Genomic DNA, 17,770 nt, shown 5'->3' with positions numbered 1-17,770 from the left:
AGATAAACCAAGATCGCATGAGTCTTTGGGCCGCTAGGGGCTTGAAGTTGAACCGGGACCTCAGTAGTGGTGCAAGGCGAGGAAACAACCAGCGCCAACTCGCTCTCCCGAGCCTGACTTTTGTTTTGAACCTGGTCCCATCAGTGTCTCTGCACGGAGCGACCGTTTAGAAACAAGCAACACACTTTTTCGCAATTCAGCTTCCAAACTTCGGAGTCAGGATCGGCTTGCGTTTTAGGCCTGGCGGTTAAGGTCGTATAAAATTAATGTTTTGGTTCTCGTCCCCTCTCTCCTCAATTTCTGGGATTTTTCAGATTTTTCTTTTTTATATTTTTCAATTATTTTAAACTTTGGAATGATTTATGAATTTTTCGTACATAGGCCTATAAATAAGTTATTAGAGAACAAGGACCACTTCCAAGTCTTTTTGTGGTAGGGCCTACTTTAGGGGGTTTATCCCTCAGAATCTCACATTTGAAAAAAAAAGAGCGTCATCGTTTAAATTCCTCGAACACTGTTGGAAAAGACCGAAAACTGCAGACAATGCTGATTTTACACTGAAAAAAAACCACCTCCCTCCCTCGAGGCCTCATCAATTCATGAAAATCTTCTGGACGAGAACCAAAATATTAATTTTATACGGCCTAACCGGAACCTAGGCCGCACGCCCGGGAGGTAGGCTAATTAGGCCTAAAGAAATTAAGTCGCATGTCATGGGCTAACCCGAAACATCATTGCCTTCTCTTTCCTATCCTCACCAGATATTTCAGAGGAAATATAAGTAGAGTTGCTATATCAGAATGCCTCAGTCAAAACAAATGATACTCTCTTGCAAACGCCGAGCAGCTAGTACTGACAGCTTTGACTTTGTCAATATGAAGGCCTAGGCCTAACTTACTTATGTTTCCCGTTGTTGGCCAATTTTGTAGGCCTAGCTAGAATTTATATATAGGCCTATCATAGAAGTCATTGTAGCTTTGTAATTTATATTATAATATCCTTTTTAATATACTTGTTAGGCCTAGAAGGCACATAAAAGTTCATTGCTGTAAACATGGTAAACACGTTAATGCGTTGGTTTAGGACCAAGTCTGGACTATGCAGTGTTGCCATGCAGCGGAAAGGATAACCACTTTGACGTCACAGGGGTTGCCACGTGTCTCTGCACATATGAATTGGGCGAACGAAGGCGACATTAGGCGCTTTGTCTTTATTTGCTGATTTGGGGGTAAAATAAAGGAAAATTGTGTTTATCATTTTAGAAATGGATTCTATATGTTATTAGCTTTATTTTGATACCAAATATGTTTTTCTTTCAATGGTCCCTTTAAAGTCATAATGTTGCATTGGCAGAGCGATAACAGTGAAATTAATGTTATTCTTACAATTCTTCTTCTTCTTCTTTGATGATACTCCGTAACGCTCCAGATTTGGAACCACGCGCAGAGGAATAGGTTGTGCGCAATTAGATGATATTAGTTGCTTTCTATAACCCTTGCTATAAGTTGGATCAAGTTTGTGATGATGTAATTATATTTGATATGATATATGACATGACATGACATGATATGATATGATATGATATGATATGATATGATATGATATGATATGATATGATAAGATACTACATGTATAATATGATATGCTATGATCAAGCCCACAGCCAGGATTCATTTGGGGTTGCAGGGAACTAAAAAGGGAACATTTTGGTAATGTTTCCTTCAAAAAGGGACTATATTTCAAAGTTTTTATAGCAAAAACATGGACTTTTTGCAGATTAGCTTTTTTTGGATGGGTACGTGTTGCACCCACCGGCTCTGTCTATAATATCATCTCTAAACCAATTAGCAATTTACGTTACTAGCCATTGACTGTCAGGCTGTGTAAATATCCTGTAAAATAACACACTGTCCTTAACCTGCCTATGAAATTTCCTGGCATAGAAACATGGTAATCTATTGAGGCAAATTGTTAAAACCAAAAAAGTTTTCAATACTTTCTTGACTCAATATTTGTATCAAAATAGAAGATGGCATAAGTGGCTGTTTAATATGGATTATTTGCATGTTAAATTTCCAGCTCAATGAATAGTCTCAACTTACAATTCGGTAATCTCCCAGTTAGATTCACTGACATGTCTGATTGGCAATTTCATGCTTATAAATACTATTACCAATGTGCAGTAGGAATTTATATACATATTGTTGTAAGGCATCTATAGGGTATTTCAGATTAAACTGACACTTGTAGAGAAACAAGAATGAAAACTCATCTATGCACAATCAAGTTGGGAATTGTGAACATTACACATTTCGAGTATTTTTATCTACCAGCAAGGTATCATATTTTTGTTATCATCATTCACACTTTGAGACTAGTTCAAAAAACTATTGAATTACATACCACAGACTAATTTGACATTTGTTTTTATGCCTCCACCGGAGGTATTATGTTTACTGGTTGTCCATCCGTCCGTCCGTCCGTCTGTCCGTCCAAGCTAGTGCAATTTCTCGGAACTGGTAAGGCGTATAGTAATGCAATTTGGTGGAGGGGTGGCAATTGGTGGTCTCCAAATTGTAGCAGGTTTTCGTTGCAAAATATGGTAATTAAGTACCTAATTTGCATAATTTATGCATATCAAGCAAAATAACCTTGTGCACAGATTATCTGGAGATCTGTATGAGTTACAGTGATGAAACTTGGCAGAGAGTAGCACAGCCAGAGGTTCTTAACCTGATTTGCTTTTCAGCGCAAAATTTGCGTAGTCGCAAGGTCATTTGGGGTCATCCGGGGTCAAATCGCCATATATTATTGCAGGTTCATGAAATTTGGTGGGAACGACTACTGTTTGAAGAAAAAAATGTCAAGGTCATTTTGGGGTCATCCAAGGTCAAATCGCCATAGATTGTGGTAGGTTCATGAAATTTTGTGGGGATGACCACTGAAACAAGGCAAAAATGTCAAGGTCCTTTTGGGGTCATTCGGGGCAAATCGCCATAGATTGCTGCAGGTTCATAAAATTTGGTGGGAACGGCCACCTAAGTGAGGCAAATGTGAAGGTCATTTTTTGAGTCAAGTGAAATTGCACCAGTTTAATGATGGGCGTCAAGGTGGAGGCATTGCGGCCGACGCTTTGCGTCAAGAACCGTGAAATTCTAGTTTTTATTTCTTTGGAAAGATACCTATTGCATGATTTGACCTCAAAAGAGAAAAATATAGAATTCCAAAATCTTCCACACCACTTTTGTGGCTGAAAATGGTTGGGATCTGTAATTATTCAAAATGTTGAACGGAAGTCCAACAATTCTTCTTCAGATATCCGTTGGATTAGCCCATTTATATTTGCGTGGGTTTATTTATACTTATCTGTACGAGGTGATTAGGTAAGCTGTATTAGAGGATTTAGAGGGATTATTAGTGATTTGCCAAACTAGAACAAGCTAGAATGCGGGCAAAAATTCATTGTAACTCAGATTTTTGCATTTATTGAACAAGCACATAGATGTGCTACAGAAGCAGACAATAATGACAAACATAGAAACAATCTGATAAAAAGAACAAATCTGACATCAAAAAGCATATAAAAGTACATCTGTAGTTCTATAATTAGCTTCATTTTCTTATCACACAAGTAGGCTATCAAATTTGACGTGGTACGGTAAGCTATGTACACTAGCAGTAGATAGAAATTTATACAAAATAAGGTTTGAGGAGAAGCATGATCTACATGTTAAACTTAGAAGTTCTTTAGGTTGAATGCTACAAAGTTGTTACTTTGCATTAACTGACAAACTCTCAATATTTTAAGACAGTTCAAACACTCCTGATTCTCATCTATCTCTTCATTGAAGAAGCTTTCATAATCACAGGTGAAATGGCTGAGTTCTCTAACTAGGCACTGCACTTTTGGCCAGGAGTTTTATGATATTTGTGTATTTTTTTGTAAGCTTGCCCTGGCAAGTCAGTATCTCTTGCCTATACTGGTAAGAAATCCTACAATTATACACAGTTGCTAGAGAAGTTTGTTGACTGGGATTTTTTTTTTGCTGACTGTGCAGCAGAACAGAATGTAGAATTTCTTCTCAACTCCACACACTGTTTAGCATGTGCAGGTACAGAAGTGTGGTTAGCAGCATCTTGGTTTGAAAATAACATGAAACTTTGTAGCGGAGAAGGGGAACCATCCTAGGGTTTGATGCCTAACCCTCTAGGCACCAGAGTTGGTGAATGTATGATGCAAATATAGATTCAGTCAACATGTTATGCCCCTGGCAGCTTTACAGAAGAAATGCTGTGTATACACTACTTACAGGTTACCAACTAAGCTATGCTCCAGGAGCACTACAGGTGTGGAAGATATCTCAAATCCGGGGTCTCAAATATTCATTGTATTATGAGAAATTGCTGGAGCTGCAGGTTTACACATATCCATTATTTCTACAATCCAGGAAAAAAATAGTTGGCACACTTGCACTAAACAATGGAAATGTGTGCCCTATCAAATTGGAGAGGAGAGTGAAACATGCATGCAATATATGTGAAGTACAGACTCCCCCCTATATCTCACCCTTCCCCACTCCCCATCTTTCAATGTTGGAGGGTCTCACGGACCTGTTGACAACATGGCTTGGTCCAACATTGAATTGGGGGAGCGGGGGAAGAGATATACCAAAAAACAGGCAAAGTGTGCCAACCTTTTTTTCCTGGATTGTAGATGCAGAATTCATAGAAAAGGGTCCGCTTCTTTGCGTGAAGTAGATTTTCAGTTGTATGACATAAAAAGTGATAATTGAAATCAATGCACTGACCATTGTGTTCTTTTCTGTTTTATCTATGCAGATCTGCGAAGAAGAAGCATTGGCTCATCCAAACACAGGACTCATCATCTCAACTACTTTAATGGCAGATATCGATTGAATTGGACAATTAAATGGTAGAGGATCAAACCTATGCATTAATACAATGGCTCATACGCAGCCGGCCGGCTCAGTGGCGAAAGGCTGCACCTGACAGATATATTGCTAATATCCATGCCGTCACTGGGTGGGAAAACCCTCATATGTACTTTTTGCCCATGAACATGGATGAAGCAAACCATTCAATATAAAGTATACACTTACAAGGCTTTATCCATTTTCAAGGGCCAAAAGTAGATATGAGGTATTTCCTGCATGTACTTTTGGCCCTTGAACATGGATGCAGCAACCTCTTCAATATAAATTCTATACATACAAGGCTTTATCCATGTTCAAGGGCCAAAAGTACATACAAGGTTTTTCCCGCCCAGTGACGATGTATAAATTGACTGATCAATTAATATGGTATTAAGGCCAAGTAAAATAAAAAACATGTATATCGTCCCCGCCCTCACCGATTTTTGGAGATTTTCAAATATTTTTGTTATTTTTCCAATTTGCTTCCTTACTTTGTTTCTAAAATTGTTGTGATTAAAACACATGTTCAGAAGTTCTTGGTTATCATTTATAAACACATTGCAAACAATTTCTTCAAGCTAGGGGTAGGGCTTTGATAAAATAACAAAAATATTAGGGGGCCTCCTCGATTTTATGATGTGTTGACAAACACTTTGCAATTGCAATTTTACACAGAATGAATGGTAAAAAAAATAACATAATAACAAATAATAAGGACCTCCCTCACCGATTTTCTGAAAAAGTCCGGACGATATACATGTTATTTTTTTTACTTGGTCTAATAGAGGGATGTACTTTCAAACAATAATCACACCAACCAAGGAATGGGCTATTCCATTTAAAATCCACACTACCCCTGTGGAAGATTTAGCTAAAGTCTTCCACAGAGGGAGTTAGAGTTTTGAATACAATAGATAATTGGGTACCTTCCATTTGAAATATACTCACTCCAGTTGTGTAAGATATGGGTAAAGCCATAACACAGGGGGAGTATGGGTTTCAAAATGATAAACCGTACATTTGAAAAACATACTCCCTTTATGGAAGATATTTCTTCCACAGGGGTAGTGTGGATTTCAATTGAAACAGCTCAATACAATTGTCTCAGCATTCTGCTCGCATAGCTTTTAAAAGTAACATTCCATTTGGAGGGTTTTTTTGTCCATGCTGTCAAGGTTCTGTTATGTTTTTGTATTTTAATTGTTCGATAAAATAAGAATATTTGAAGTGAGTAAAAAAGCAATAAAAAAAGGAAATCACATTTAATGTGTAGCCTACTTCAACTTTTAAAAAAATAAATTAAAAATTAAAAAATTAAATAAAAAAATAAGAAGAAGAAAAAAATGCATAGTGCTTTGGGTTTCAAACAAAGGTTGCTGGGATTTTGCCTCACATGCTGACATTATAAGGTGTTACTCTTGTGGTCAACTTATAGGATATTGTGGTGTGGTTTATACATTTGACTCTTTGTATGAAATGGATGTAATGTTGTATTAATTACATGTTAAGTTGTTATTAATCCTGACTGTGGCCAACTAAACTAAGAATATATAGTATTTGTACTCTCGGGGAAATCAGTGACATCAATATATCATTCAGCACAGCTTCAAATTGATTGAAGATATTGTAATTAACTTAGTTTGGTTGTAATATGAAAATCTACATAGGATGTCTTGTTTATAATGGACCCAAATCCTGCAGTCATGCAATATGTAGCCTATTTCTCCAACCAATTGATATGGAAGAATTAGAGCTTTATCCTGACTGTGCCCAACCAAGCTAAGATTTTTTTAGTATATTTATTTACTCTCAGCAAGTCGGTGACATCAGTGTGCATTTCATTTGGTGTAGCTTCAAATTGGGAGCATTCACTAAAAAAGCTCGGGTGCACACGTTTAAAGGCGGGCGCCATATAGATGTGCACGCAAAACAGCTGCCTCAACACGTAGATATCACTGACTTGCAGAGAGTATAAATACTATATAAGCCATAATTTCCGCTGTGAATATATATTTATATACATATAAAGATGAGTCAATGTTGGTGTAAACAAAAACAAAAGCAATGTATTGGGACAGATTTGGTGCATCCTTTTGCCAGGAACACTGTAAAAACAATGGATAACACTTAATAAACACTAAAATATGTTTATATTTATATTCTACATGTAAAAGTATAGGAGGCATTGGAGATTCACATTTTATAGAAGGATTTATTGATGGATTAGTAACACTTTAACATGTTTACATCGGTGATATAAATGTGTTTATATTTTTATCACAAAAACCTCTATAAACGTGTTATGGTGTTAATCATATGCAACGCCTCCTAAACCTTTATATGTAAAATATAAAAATAAACATGTTTTAGTGTTTATTAAGTGTTATCAGTTGTTTTTTGAAAGTGTAGTAGTAAACAGCTATGCCCAATGTCTTAATATAGGTCATAAGTGGTAACAGAGTGAAGAATGTTTACTTTGTTAGAATGTGTATCAGCATTATGATGAATGATATTTATGGGCAGATACATGTATCATAGATCAATCATAGAGCTGAATATACTGCAAGTCGCTGATATATCAAGATTAGCACGGAACAGAGTAAGCATTCTTTATTCCATAATACCTAATTCATTGTGTTTAATGACCTGTAATGATGTAACTTTTTATGGGTGGGATGTTTTTGGACTAGAAACAAATATATTTTTGTTTTCTCCTATAATTTAACACTTAAAAGGGCATTATGTGATCCACAGCATCATCCCCCACTTTTCTCTGAAAAAAGTTGAGATTTGTATACCACTGGAAACCTCTGGCTACATAATGTTTATGTACAAAAAAATTCTTGCCGATTCATTCGTTTAGCAAAAAGATCGTGAAATTTGAATTATGTTCTGGTACACCAGAATGAAAAAATGTCATAAAAAGAGGATACTAAGATCACAAAATGCTCCTTTATATAAGTTCAATTCATTCATCCAATTTGTGATCTTAAAGTAATTTGAATGTATTGCCTTAAAATAGCCAGTTTGTATCAAATATATAATGCAGAGCTTATAAAACAAGATCTTGTGTTCACATGTACTTGGTGTCCTTAAAGGTTGTGACCCTGATGCTTACCCGTTTCATTTCTGAATACAGAATAAGTGTAACCCTTACATAATTGTGACAAGCAACTTTCCTAGTGGACACCATGTAAACATAGCTAGCAAGATTGTGTAATGTGATTTGGGATAAGTTCCAAGTACAAGTGCGTTGTCGGTTTGAATGGATAGCAATAACCTTTGATAGCCTTATTCTATGGTGATAGCAATGTCACAATGGAATCAATGTATAGATTGAAATGTCACAACGACAAGGGTATTAAGGGTGATTGCCACCTTGATTGCAAAGGTTTTAGTCAGCTTAGGATATCTTACATAAGTGATCAATTCCTGATTCAACTTGTGAAATCTATCAAGGACATGTATAAAGGGGAGACTTGAAATCCTACTTGAAATGACGGCGATAAATTACGTAATCCACCACTGGCCTGTCATGCATGATATCAAAATTGTTTATCCCTTTCATTTATTTTTTGTGAGGACCAAAATTGAAGTGATTTGCCATAGAGGAAAAAATAATGCATTTTAATAAGATTTCTGAGAATGATTGATATGTGGATTTATGTGTCAATTTCACTTTCAGGAAAGACCTAGTTATTGAAGAAACGTGAGTCTGCTTTAATGGAATCTCACTAGTATGCTGTTTGAATTACACAATTAACTTGCTGTAAAGTTGCTGTAAGATAAAGGTGGTATAAGCAGAGACTTACAGCAGGGAACAAGTAACATTTCTAAAAGCTTTGTTAAGGGCTAGGATCTCATTGATCCATCATGCATAGCCAGAAAATTGAACCAGATGTAAATTGTAAGCAAATATCAATCTGATGTAAATTGTTTTTTTTTTCACTATTTACTCAGATAGTATCATCATTATGATTGTGGAAAAGAAGCACTAGCATGAAGGAGCAAAATATGTTACTTATTGAAGTTAGTTTATCTGCTGGTCTTTTAAATATTTTGTTGACATATCATTATTAATATTTAGTTTGCACGTAGTTTTCAAATTTGCTGCAGGTTTATATGTTTAAAACATACCGTAAAAACTTGATAGTTAGCATATGTGCTTACTATTAAGCGCTTTTAATACATGCAAACATGAATACTTTTAATACATGCAAACATGAATAGCCCCGTCCAGTTAGTAACGCGCCGGACTTAAGTACAATTTCATGTTTTCAAAAGCGCTTGATAGTAAGCACATATGCTAACTATCGAGTTTTTACGGTATTTGAATGTCCATCTAGAAAGATGTTGTTATTGATGTAAAAAGTAAGTTTCAGTCTAGACATACGTATATGCATATTGATGGCATTGTTTGCCTATCATGTACACAGATTATGTCAACAAGTGGCAAAATATGTACTCTTTAATATGATATAATAATATGATAAATGAAAGGATGATATTGATACATTTCTGCACAATTTAAGTGTTAAGATTGCTGGTTCAATTCCTACGATAGTATTTCTAATCTCAAGTTGAGAGTAACACCATGTTGGATGTTGCAGTGGCAGAATCATACCTGTTAACCTAGTTCTGCGGGTCATATACACACATGTAGAAGTGCGCCCATTTGTCAGTACGCTGGCGATGCAGCCACTTTAATGCACTGTCACTGTGGTATCTAAAATGCTGTTACTCTCAACTTTACACAAGGCGCAGTGTACCTATGGGTTCTGCAGTATCACAGGAACCATAAACCCAGCATAAGTAGTAATGCTTGGTATTTAATCTAATATAGGTATCAAAACTGCTTATAATTATTGCAAATAGGAATACCAGAAAGCTTTAATTTTATTTGTCAAATGGCATATATACACATACTCTGCCTAATTGCATCACATGACATTGCCATTGATATTTGTACAAATCTGGCTATTTTTAAACAAATATGAAGGAGGAGATTAAGAGCCTAATGGAAAAGTTCTGAATGACATTTGCAAAAGATAAGTATGTAATCCATTACAAAACTATGTATTGTCATGCTGTCAAGATATGTCATTAATCATCCATCACCAAGGTAAAATAATGGAAGTCAGATTAAAAAAAATACTAATGTATACAGTCACAAAGATGTCACATTTTTTATGTAAAAATTTGGAAGTTGATATCATTTGAGTAATTTTATCCTCAGGAGCCTAGGTGCTATTAAATTTGGGTGACCAAGCCCCAGCAGTTTTAGGAAGTGGACATATTTGGTGGTTTTTGGGACTAGAGCCATCCTTGTGAATGCCGGTAATAATATAGCAACCAAGAGCTCTTAGCAGCCATTCAATGTAATTTAATATTAACTGAATGCAAGACTGAAATTAATTCATTATTTACACTTAATCATAGGATTTTAATATACAAGAATTTGTCATCTAAGAGATATGTTATGATCTGTATGAAGTGCATTGATTAGAATTGACAGAGAACATAATAGAAGATTTTGAACAAGATATATCACTAGTAATATGACTGCCCTCTAGGCATGCATAATGTGAATTAAAGCCAGCAGCTGAAATTATTGGAATTCAAATGTCAATCAGTGTGATTGGGCAATTATAGCATTGGGCTGTTCCAGTTGATATCCAATTCCTCCTGTGGAAGATTTTGGAAGAAACCCATACTCTCCCTGTATTAGGGTTTTACATTATATCTTCCTCAACTGGAGTGAGTATTTCAAATGAAAGTTATCCAATTGTCATTCTATTTAAAAGCCATACTCCCTCAGTGGAAGACTTTAACTAAATCTTCCACAGGGGTAGTGTGGATTTTAAATGGAATAGCCCATTGCTCAATATTTCAGACCTGTTAGCAGAGAAAGTCCTATCTAACTTAATGTTACTCCATACCATTCTGTCTTTTGGCATAGCTTTTTCCTGATAATCATCAAAGATGTATCTATTTGGAAAATTGTATCTAGATACTTTCTTTTGGTGCAATATGAAAAGCAAATACAAATCAACCTAATTACAATGTACATTCTCATACACAGGCAGTCTCCTCTGTGAGAACTCTCAGTGAATCAGTTTGAATGTGTTATTTTTTGTACCTTCGAAGTACCTTTTGATGTAACTTGAAGTACATTTGTCTTTTATTGCATTTGAGGTTGTTTTGATGTAACCGTGGAGTACCTTTCGGTGTAATTCTGGAGTACCTTTTGCGTAACCGTGGAGTATTGTTTGTGCAATTTATTGGTATCTGCATCGTCATTCATACTAGAATTAAGACAAACATCACCTAGATAAAAACTGCCACATATACTATGATCAGCTCTTAATAGGCGGGAATTATTCGGTTTTTGTTACTGCGCGAGTCAATAAAGTTTCAACTTACGCACACGTAAATTCACAAAAGCATGTGTCATTCACGCAAAGCGCAGTGCGCGTAGGTGCTGCGTCTTGCTGTGTGTACGCCATTCTTTATCAATCCACAATGTTATGAGTCCCCGCCTATTAAGAGCTGATCAGAGTATAGTCACATAGAGTATGATCATAAATGTGTAATACACTGAATATAAACGTGGACTTGGTTGGTTGTCAGGTACCAATAATTGTCAGATATCAATAAGGCCAAAAATAAATATTTGTTTGTTTGTCCTCCACAGCTTTGAAAGAGGACGTGCGGGCGGGCGGATTTTTTTTAATAATTTTTTTTATTGGATTTGGCGTATTCCTGGACCTAGCTAGAGCTAAAATGCTACAATCATTCATGGTGACTTAAAAAACCAACATTTTGTTTCTTTAATATGCAGTTAAAGTTATAATTTGTGTTCATGCCATAGTCTTTTAATGATTTCAAATCCAATGTATTTTGAAGTCACTAAAAATAATAGACTATGACATGAACACAAGTTATAACTTTGCAAGACACAAAATGTTTTGGGGGGGCTTTTTTACTTTCAACCATGAAAGATCTTAGTATTTAGCTCTAGCTAGGTCCAGAGATACTCAAATCTGAAAAAAAATGTTTACTTATTTTTATTTTAAAAAAAGAATTGAAAAAAAAAAAATATTGGTCAGGCCTTAATCTGAGGAGCGGGCGGTGGAGGACAAACAAACAACTTTTTTTTTTGGCCTAATTGTCAGATATTTCTGGGCTAATTAATGCATTTGATACTTCTTTGACACACATGAAATATTAAGAATGAACTGAAGTTGATGTGAAATTGACAAAGTGAAATATGAGGAATGTAATGTGATATATATTCTCTCTATTTTGAATATTGTGTCATAGAACACTGTTCTAATTGGTACTCCTTATAGGTTTTAAAAACCCACATACCCAAAGTAGGTAATTCTTACATCATTTCATTGTCACAGTTTGATGCTAACTATCAATAGGCTTGATATCCAACTTTTTGATGAAATTTCCTTTCATTTCCAAATTTGACACAAATTAGTATGATGCTAGCTCCCAATAGTAAAACACAAATGCAGCAGGTAAACGGAAGCAAGTATTTATCAAATTTTTCATAACAATTTCAAATTGTACTTATTTGCCATTGACAGTTTGACATATCTGTGTCGTTATTAAGGTGTGTAACATCAGACAATACTCTATGTGGTAATAAGTCTAGCATTAAACACTGTAACTTGATCAGATTGTAGTGATTATCACAAGGAAGTTGAATGTTCTCTTGCGACACATTATTTACCCTGAAGGTATTAAATGGTTTAGGTAATCATGTAGCGTTATTAGAAAATAGTCGTGTTCACATTCTGAGTTACACCCGGCGTAAACTTACGCTAACATTGCTAAAAATTCCACACACATTTTCCCTATATCTACCGAGTGTCCACACCAGGCCTACTCCTAGCACTACGCGGACCAATTCCACCAAGCATTCACTTGTGGCCAGCGTAAACATCAGTTACCACTTCTGGTATTACTGTGACCTTTTTCAACCACACGATATGTAATTTCGTAAGTCTGACCCAAAAAAGGTTAAACTTACACCGGGTGCCAGGCGTAGCAGTGTTCACATTGCAACTTACGCCTGGTGGAGATTACACCCAGCTCGCTACTCCTGACTTTTGTCAGACGTACGTATGGCGGAACTTACGCTGACCATCGTTCACACTATCACTACTCCTGGCAGTGCCTACTGCTACTCCTACTCCTAGCAACTTGCGCCGACCAAGTTCCGCTGGGCGTACGTCCGACAATGTGAACACAGCTAAGGACTCTGTGAGCTGGGTTGGTGAAATTTGATAATTTTGTTTGATGTGGAACTTATTTTTGTGACTTGATCTGATCTTTTCTAAGCTACTTGGGTGATCAAGTTGAAAATGTAAACAGAGATATATACGATGGAAACGTCAGGTTGTTATGAGAAGGATTTGGCAAGAACTCGAGCAATTGTTAAATGTATTTAGGGAATTTGTTTCATTTAGGTCTAGTAGTCTAGAGAATAATCTGGTGCTCACTCAGAAATATTTCAGTTTCTATCAGGAATCTTATTTTATTAGGATATATTATGTATCCAGTGGCGTAACTAGGGGGCCAAGGAGGGGGGCAACGTGCCCTGGGCGCTACCACTAGGGGGCGCCAAATCGGCCTCACTTAAAAAAATATTGAATATTCCCACACCACCACGTCAAAGATATTCTCGGGTGGGTTGTGTAGCCGGTGCCAATTTTGTTTCTTGCCCCGGTCGCTACCAACCCTATCGGTATGTTTCAAGGTAGATTTAAAAATATGCGATAGCTAATAATTAACAGGATCATGGTTTTGATATTGATATCATGATATGTCAAGGAGCTTGTAAAACAAAATTTGTACACGGATCATTCAAACGATTTTGACTTATGAATCCCGCTATGAGGTATATCATCATGAAAAATATGGTACAATCAAACAATATGAGGTGAATATCAACTAGGCAATTTGCTTTCCTGCAGTATTTTACAAAATCCATTTATTAGAAATATGATTCAATATTGCTCATGGCATTTTATACAAACTGTAGAATGTATTGCAGCAGAAAGATGGCCTTGTTATTGAATTCCAATAAGAGTGTAATTGTAACAGTGATGTTTCTCCACTATTAGCTTTATCACATAGGTAAGATGCCACACTCTTCTTCTTTTATAAACATCACATAACTGTAGAGGATGAATGGGTTAATCAAATATGTTACGGTTGTATGCCCCTTCATCCTTGTTCATTGCATTTGTCCAGCTGCAAATCCAACTTGATTATTACAAACAGCTCATTACATGTAGTTTGGATATGGGTTCTGTTTTGACGATCTGGACTCTTGCTATATGTCTTTTTCTTCAAATGTGAGATCAATCACAGAGTAGTACAAAACGCCACATTTTCATGTAAAGATTTGTAGCATTTAGTATTTTTCAAAGAGAACCCAAATTTTATTGTTTACATGTACCTCACATTGCTTTGATATGTTAACAAATTATTAATCAACCAGCAGCAAAAATATAAGTGTGCTTCTGTTCATGTAGATGTCAACTGCACTTGCCTACAAATTTATTAATATAATATTCTTCAATAATTGCATATATTTTAGTGATATTATGGGGAACCACATGACGCAACTGTAATTTTAAATTTTTAAAATAAAAGCTGAATCAGTTAGTGCCAATTGAAGCCTCCTGGTGTCCTTAAGAAATGTTGTAAATTCATCAATAGCTGAACACATGAATCAATATAATATTTTATTTTTTACTACAAATGATAAATGAAAACATTGGTAATGTATCATGTCACTTGTTACTGGTAATTTGCATTAACCTAAACCTAGTCTTTCTTTGTCCAACAGTTTTGGGTTGTTTTTTTTTACTTCTGTTAAGAATGAAAATATCAAAAAATTAGTAAAATATTAATTGCGGACTCTGTATACTTCCGTTTCATTGACTTATTAAGTTGTGTTCACAAAATGTTTATATCTGAACAGAATACTATATATAAGATGCAATTTTGTATAACGTTTTTCTGTAGTTATAGAACAGCACTATAAGATATACATTTTTTATATACCAATAGCAATCACCATTAACAAGAGACTGAACCATTCCTTGTTTTTTATAGGCCAAATAAAACAAATGTTATGTTACCCTTCATGACTGACAACAAATTTAGAACTGGGTATGAACCCAAATATTCCAAATTGGACCAGCTGTTTCAAATAAATATGGAAAAAAAGGACCCAAAGTGAAAATGTTGGATGTTTTTTCTGGTGGAAATGGTTTTTTTTATCCGATTTTTGAAATTGCACTGAAGGGGAACATAGTATTTCTTATGGCCTTGTATATATAGAAAACAATGTACATAGCTTTTAAATTGTGTTTAAGCTAGTTGAATGTGATAATATTAAGATTTATTTACGCACTTCAGAACAAATGTTGTCATGTATAACCTAAGTTTGTATGTTTATAAATTGAGTAAGTTTAATGCTTTCCGCAGAGATAAAACAGAGACAAGTATTTAAAAAACAAATTCACTGTAGTGTACATGCTTAAGCTTCAAAATAATGTCTGTAATTTTTTGAAATTTACCAAAACTAATATTCAACAGATTAGTATTGCTTTCTCTAATCGAAGTGCCAATCAATTTGTTTGTGAATCTATTAGTGTCAATTTAGGAAGGTCTTTCTGTTTGAGTAATAATCATGGGCAACTCCACCCATAGTATACACCATGTACACCCCTATGGAAGACATGACCATGGGGTGTAGATTTCAAATGAAGTCACCCATTTGAAATCTACACCCCCTGTGTGGTAGATAAGGTCATGTCTTCCATAGGGGGTGTACAGATTTCAACTGGAACATCTCAAAACATATCAATATCAACAATTTTGTTTGCATTTGGTTTTAAGATGTTATTCTTTTCTTTGACCATGACAAGGCTTGAAAAATAAGATTTATTTGAACTTGGACTTCTAGTTATGAGCATAACTAAGCTTACCTGTAGAAATTAATTATCAGATAAAATGCAAGTTCAACTATTAAGTTTAAAAATATGACTCAGAAGAATTATGCAGATTGCATTATTATCCAAAATACTCAGCTTTGATCAAATAGAGTAGTTTTGACAAAATACTGTGTACAAATATACAATGAATACATTCAGACAAAATACTGTTGGTACTAAAGCCATAATGTACATCAAATTTTAATTTTGTTATTCTTTACTCTAAATGCTGAAATAATATTAGTAATAACTGTCAGGAAAGGTTTCTATCCATTTTAAAGCAAAAATAAGAAGGTAAAGTGAAAGTAACATCACTGGCTATTTTGGCCGTAAAATTGACCATACAAATACAACAAATGTTGCTAATTCCATTTAGGTGTAAGTTGGGACATGTGTAAACATTACAAATATGCCAACAAAAATCAGGTTTGAAAAAAATACCAATTATTAGAAGATTGTACATAATGGCTTTAAAAGAAAACAGAGAGCAAAAATCTAAATATTTGCTTCAAATCATATGTCAGTCATTGATCGCATGTGGAAGTGGGTTGCATGCTTAATTAAGACTGAAATGCAGAAGAAAGAAACCAAGAATTGTATATCAAATAAAGTAATCATGGAGAAATTTTATAATTTTTTGCAGATTTCCTTTTACAAATTAATTGTACTGTTAACCGTCCAGCGCATATTCTTTTGCACAAGGTCCACTGCACATGCTTGAAATCACACACGTATACACGATGGTTAACACTGAAAAGGAACATTGCAAAAAATTATAATATGAACAATTTATTTTGTTTATATCTTTTTACATTGTGTCACATTTATGATAAATGTTGCAGATTTGGATGTGTGATTTCAGTTTAAATTGAAAATAAATGTTGAATTGCTTGATTTTATTGTATTATTAAAAAATATAATTCCCAAGTCTTTTGATGGTATTTTTATATAGAAAATGACATTACTAATAAGGCTATGTAATGTCAGGAAAATTAGTCTTGACGGGATACTCAGACAGTGTTTGATGCCCACATTGGGCTATTCCATTTAAAATCCACACTACCCCTGTGGAAGATTTTGGAAATATCTGCCACAGGGGGCGTATGCATTTCAAATGGAATGAACACATTAGGCAGCTCCATTTGAAACTCACCCTCCCTCTGTGGAAGATTCAGGTTGAATCTTTCTCAGAGGGTGAGTTTCAAATAGAGTTGATTAATGTGCTAATTCCATTTAAAAGTCACACTCCTCCTGTGGCAGATATTTCCAAAATCGTCCATGGGGGGAGTGTGAAATTTGAATAGAATAGCCGCTTGAAAGAAGGTCATAAGTGATTTGTTTTATACACTTTCTTGCAATGAACCAACAATTTAGTTCCACTTCTTATAAGTCAATTTGTCACCATCAAGTTGTTATTAAAAAATACATTATTTTTATTATTAAAGTTTCTTTTTAACAAGTGGAATCACTTTCTAAAACTAACGACCAAAGCATAATGGCTACATTGGCTCATATGCTGATTGCTAGAAGAGGACTCCGGTAATAACAGACCCTTAGCCATGCTGCACATTGGCAAACTAAAGTAAAGGGAAATTTGACTGCTATATAAGATACAGTTTGATATGGGGATATTTTCAGTCTTACAGTAAGTAACTGTTGATTGATATCAACTTGCATGTATCTTGATGTGTCATAATTTGATTGGAGCATAGTATATTGGTTAGAATACTCAATTGCTGTGCATGGAGCCCAGCTTCGATCCTTGGTATGATTGCATCCTGCATACGGCATGGAAGATGAAGGAAATCTTAA

General features: G+C 35.2%; 1 protein-coding gene across 1 annotated transcript in view; it reads left to right on the top strand.

Moving 5' to 3' along the window:
• LOC140155234 (integral membrane protein 2B-like) overlaps positions 1–16,224 on the top strand; it is a 219,720-nt gene extending 203,496 nt beyond the window's left edge. The window contains exon 6 of the mRNA XM_072177988.1: positions 4,840–16,224. Coding sequence (XP_072034089.1) covers positions 4,840–4,937 — 98 coding nt within the window. The 3' untranslated portion in view covers positions 4,938–16,224. The remainder of the gene's footprint in view (positions 1–4,839) is intronic.
• The last annotated feature ends 1,546 nt before the right edge of the window (positions 16,225–17,770 follow it).

Source organism: Amphiura filiformis, chromosome 6 (assembly GCF_039555335.1).
Source record: "Amphiura filiformis chromosome 6, Afil_fr2py, whole genome shotgun sequence".
Taxonomy (NCBI): domain Eukaryota; kingdom Metazoa; phylum Echinodermata; class Ophiuroidea; order Amphilepidida; family Amphiuridae; genus Amphiura; species Amphiura filiformis.
The sequence above is the reverse complement of the archived record's forward strand: the minus strand, read 5'-3'. Positions and strand labels throughout refer to the sequence as shown.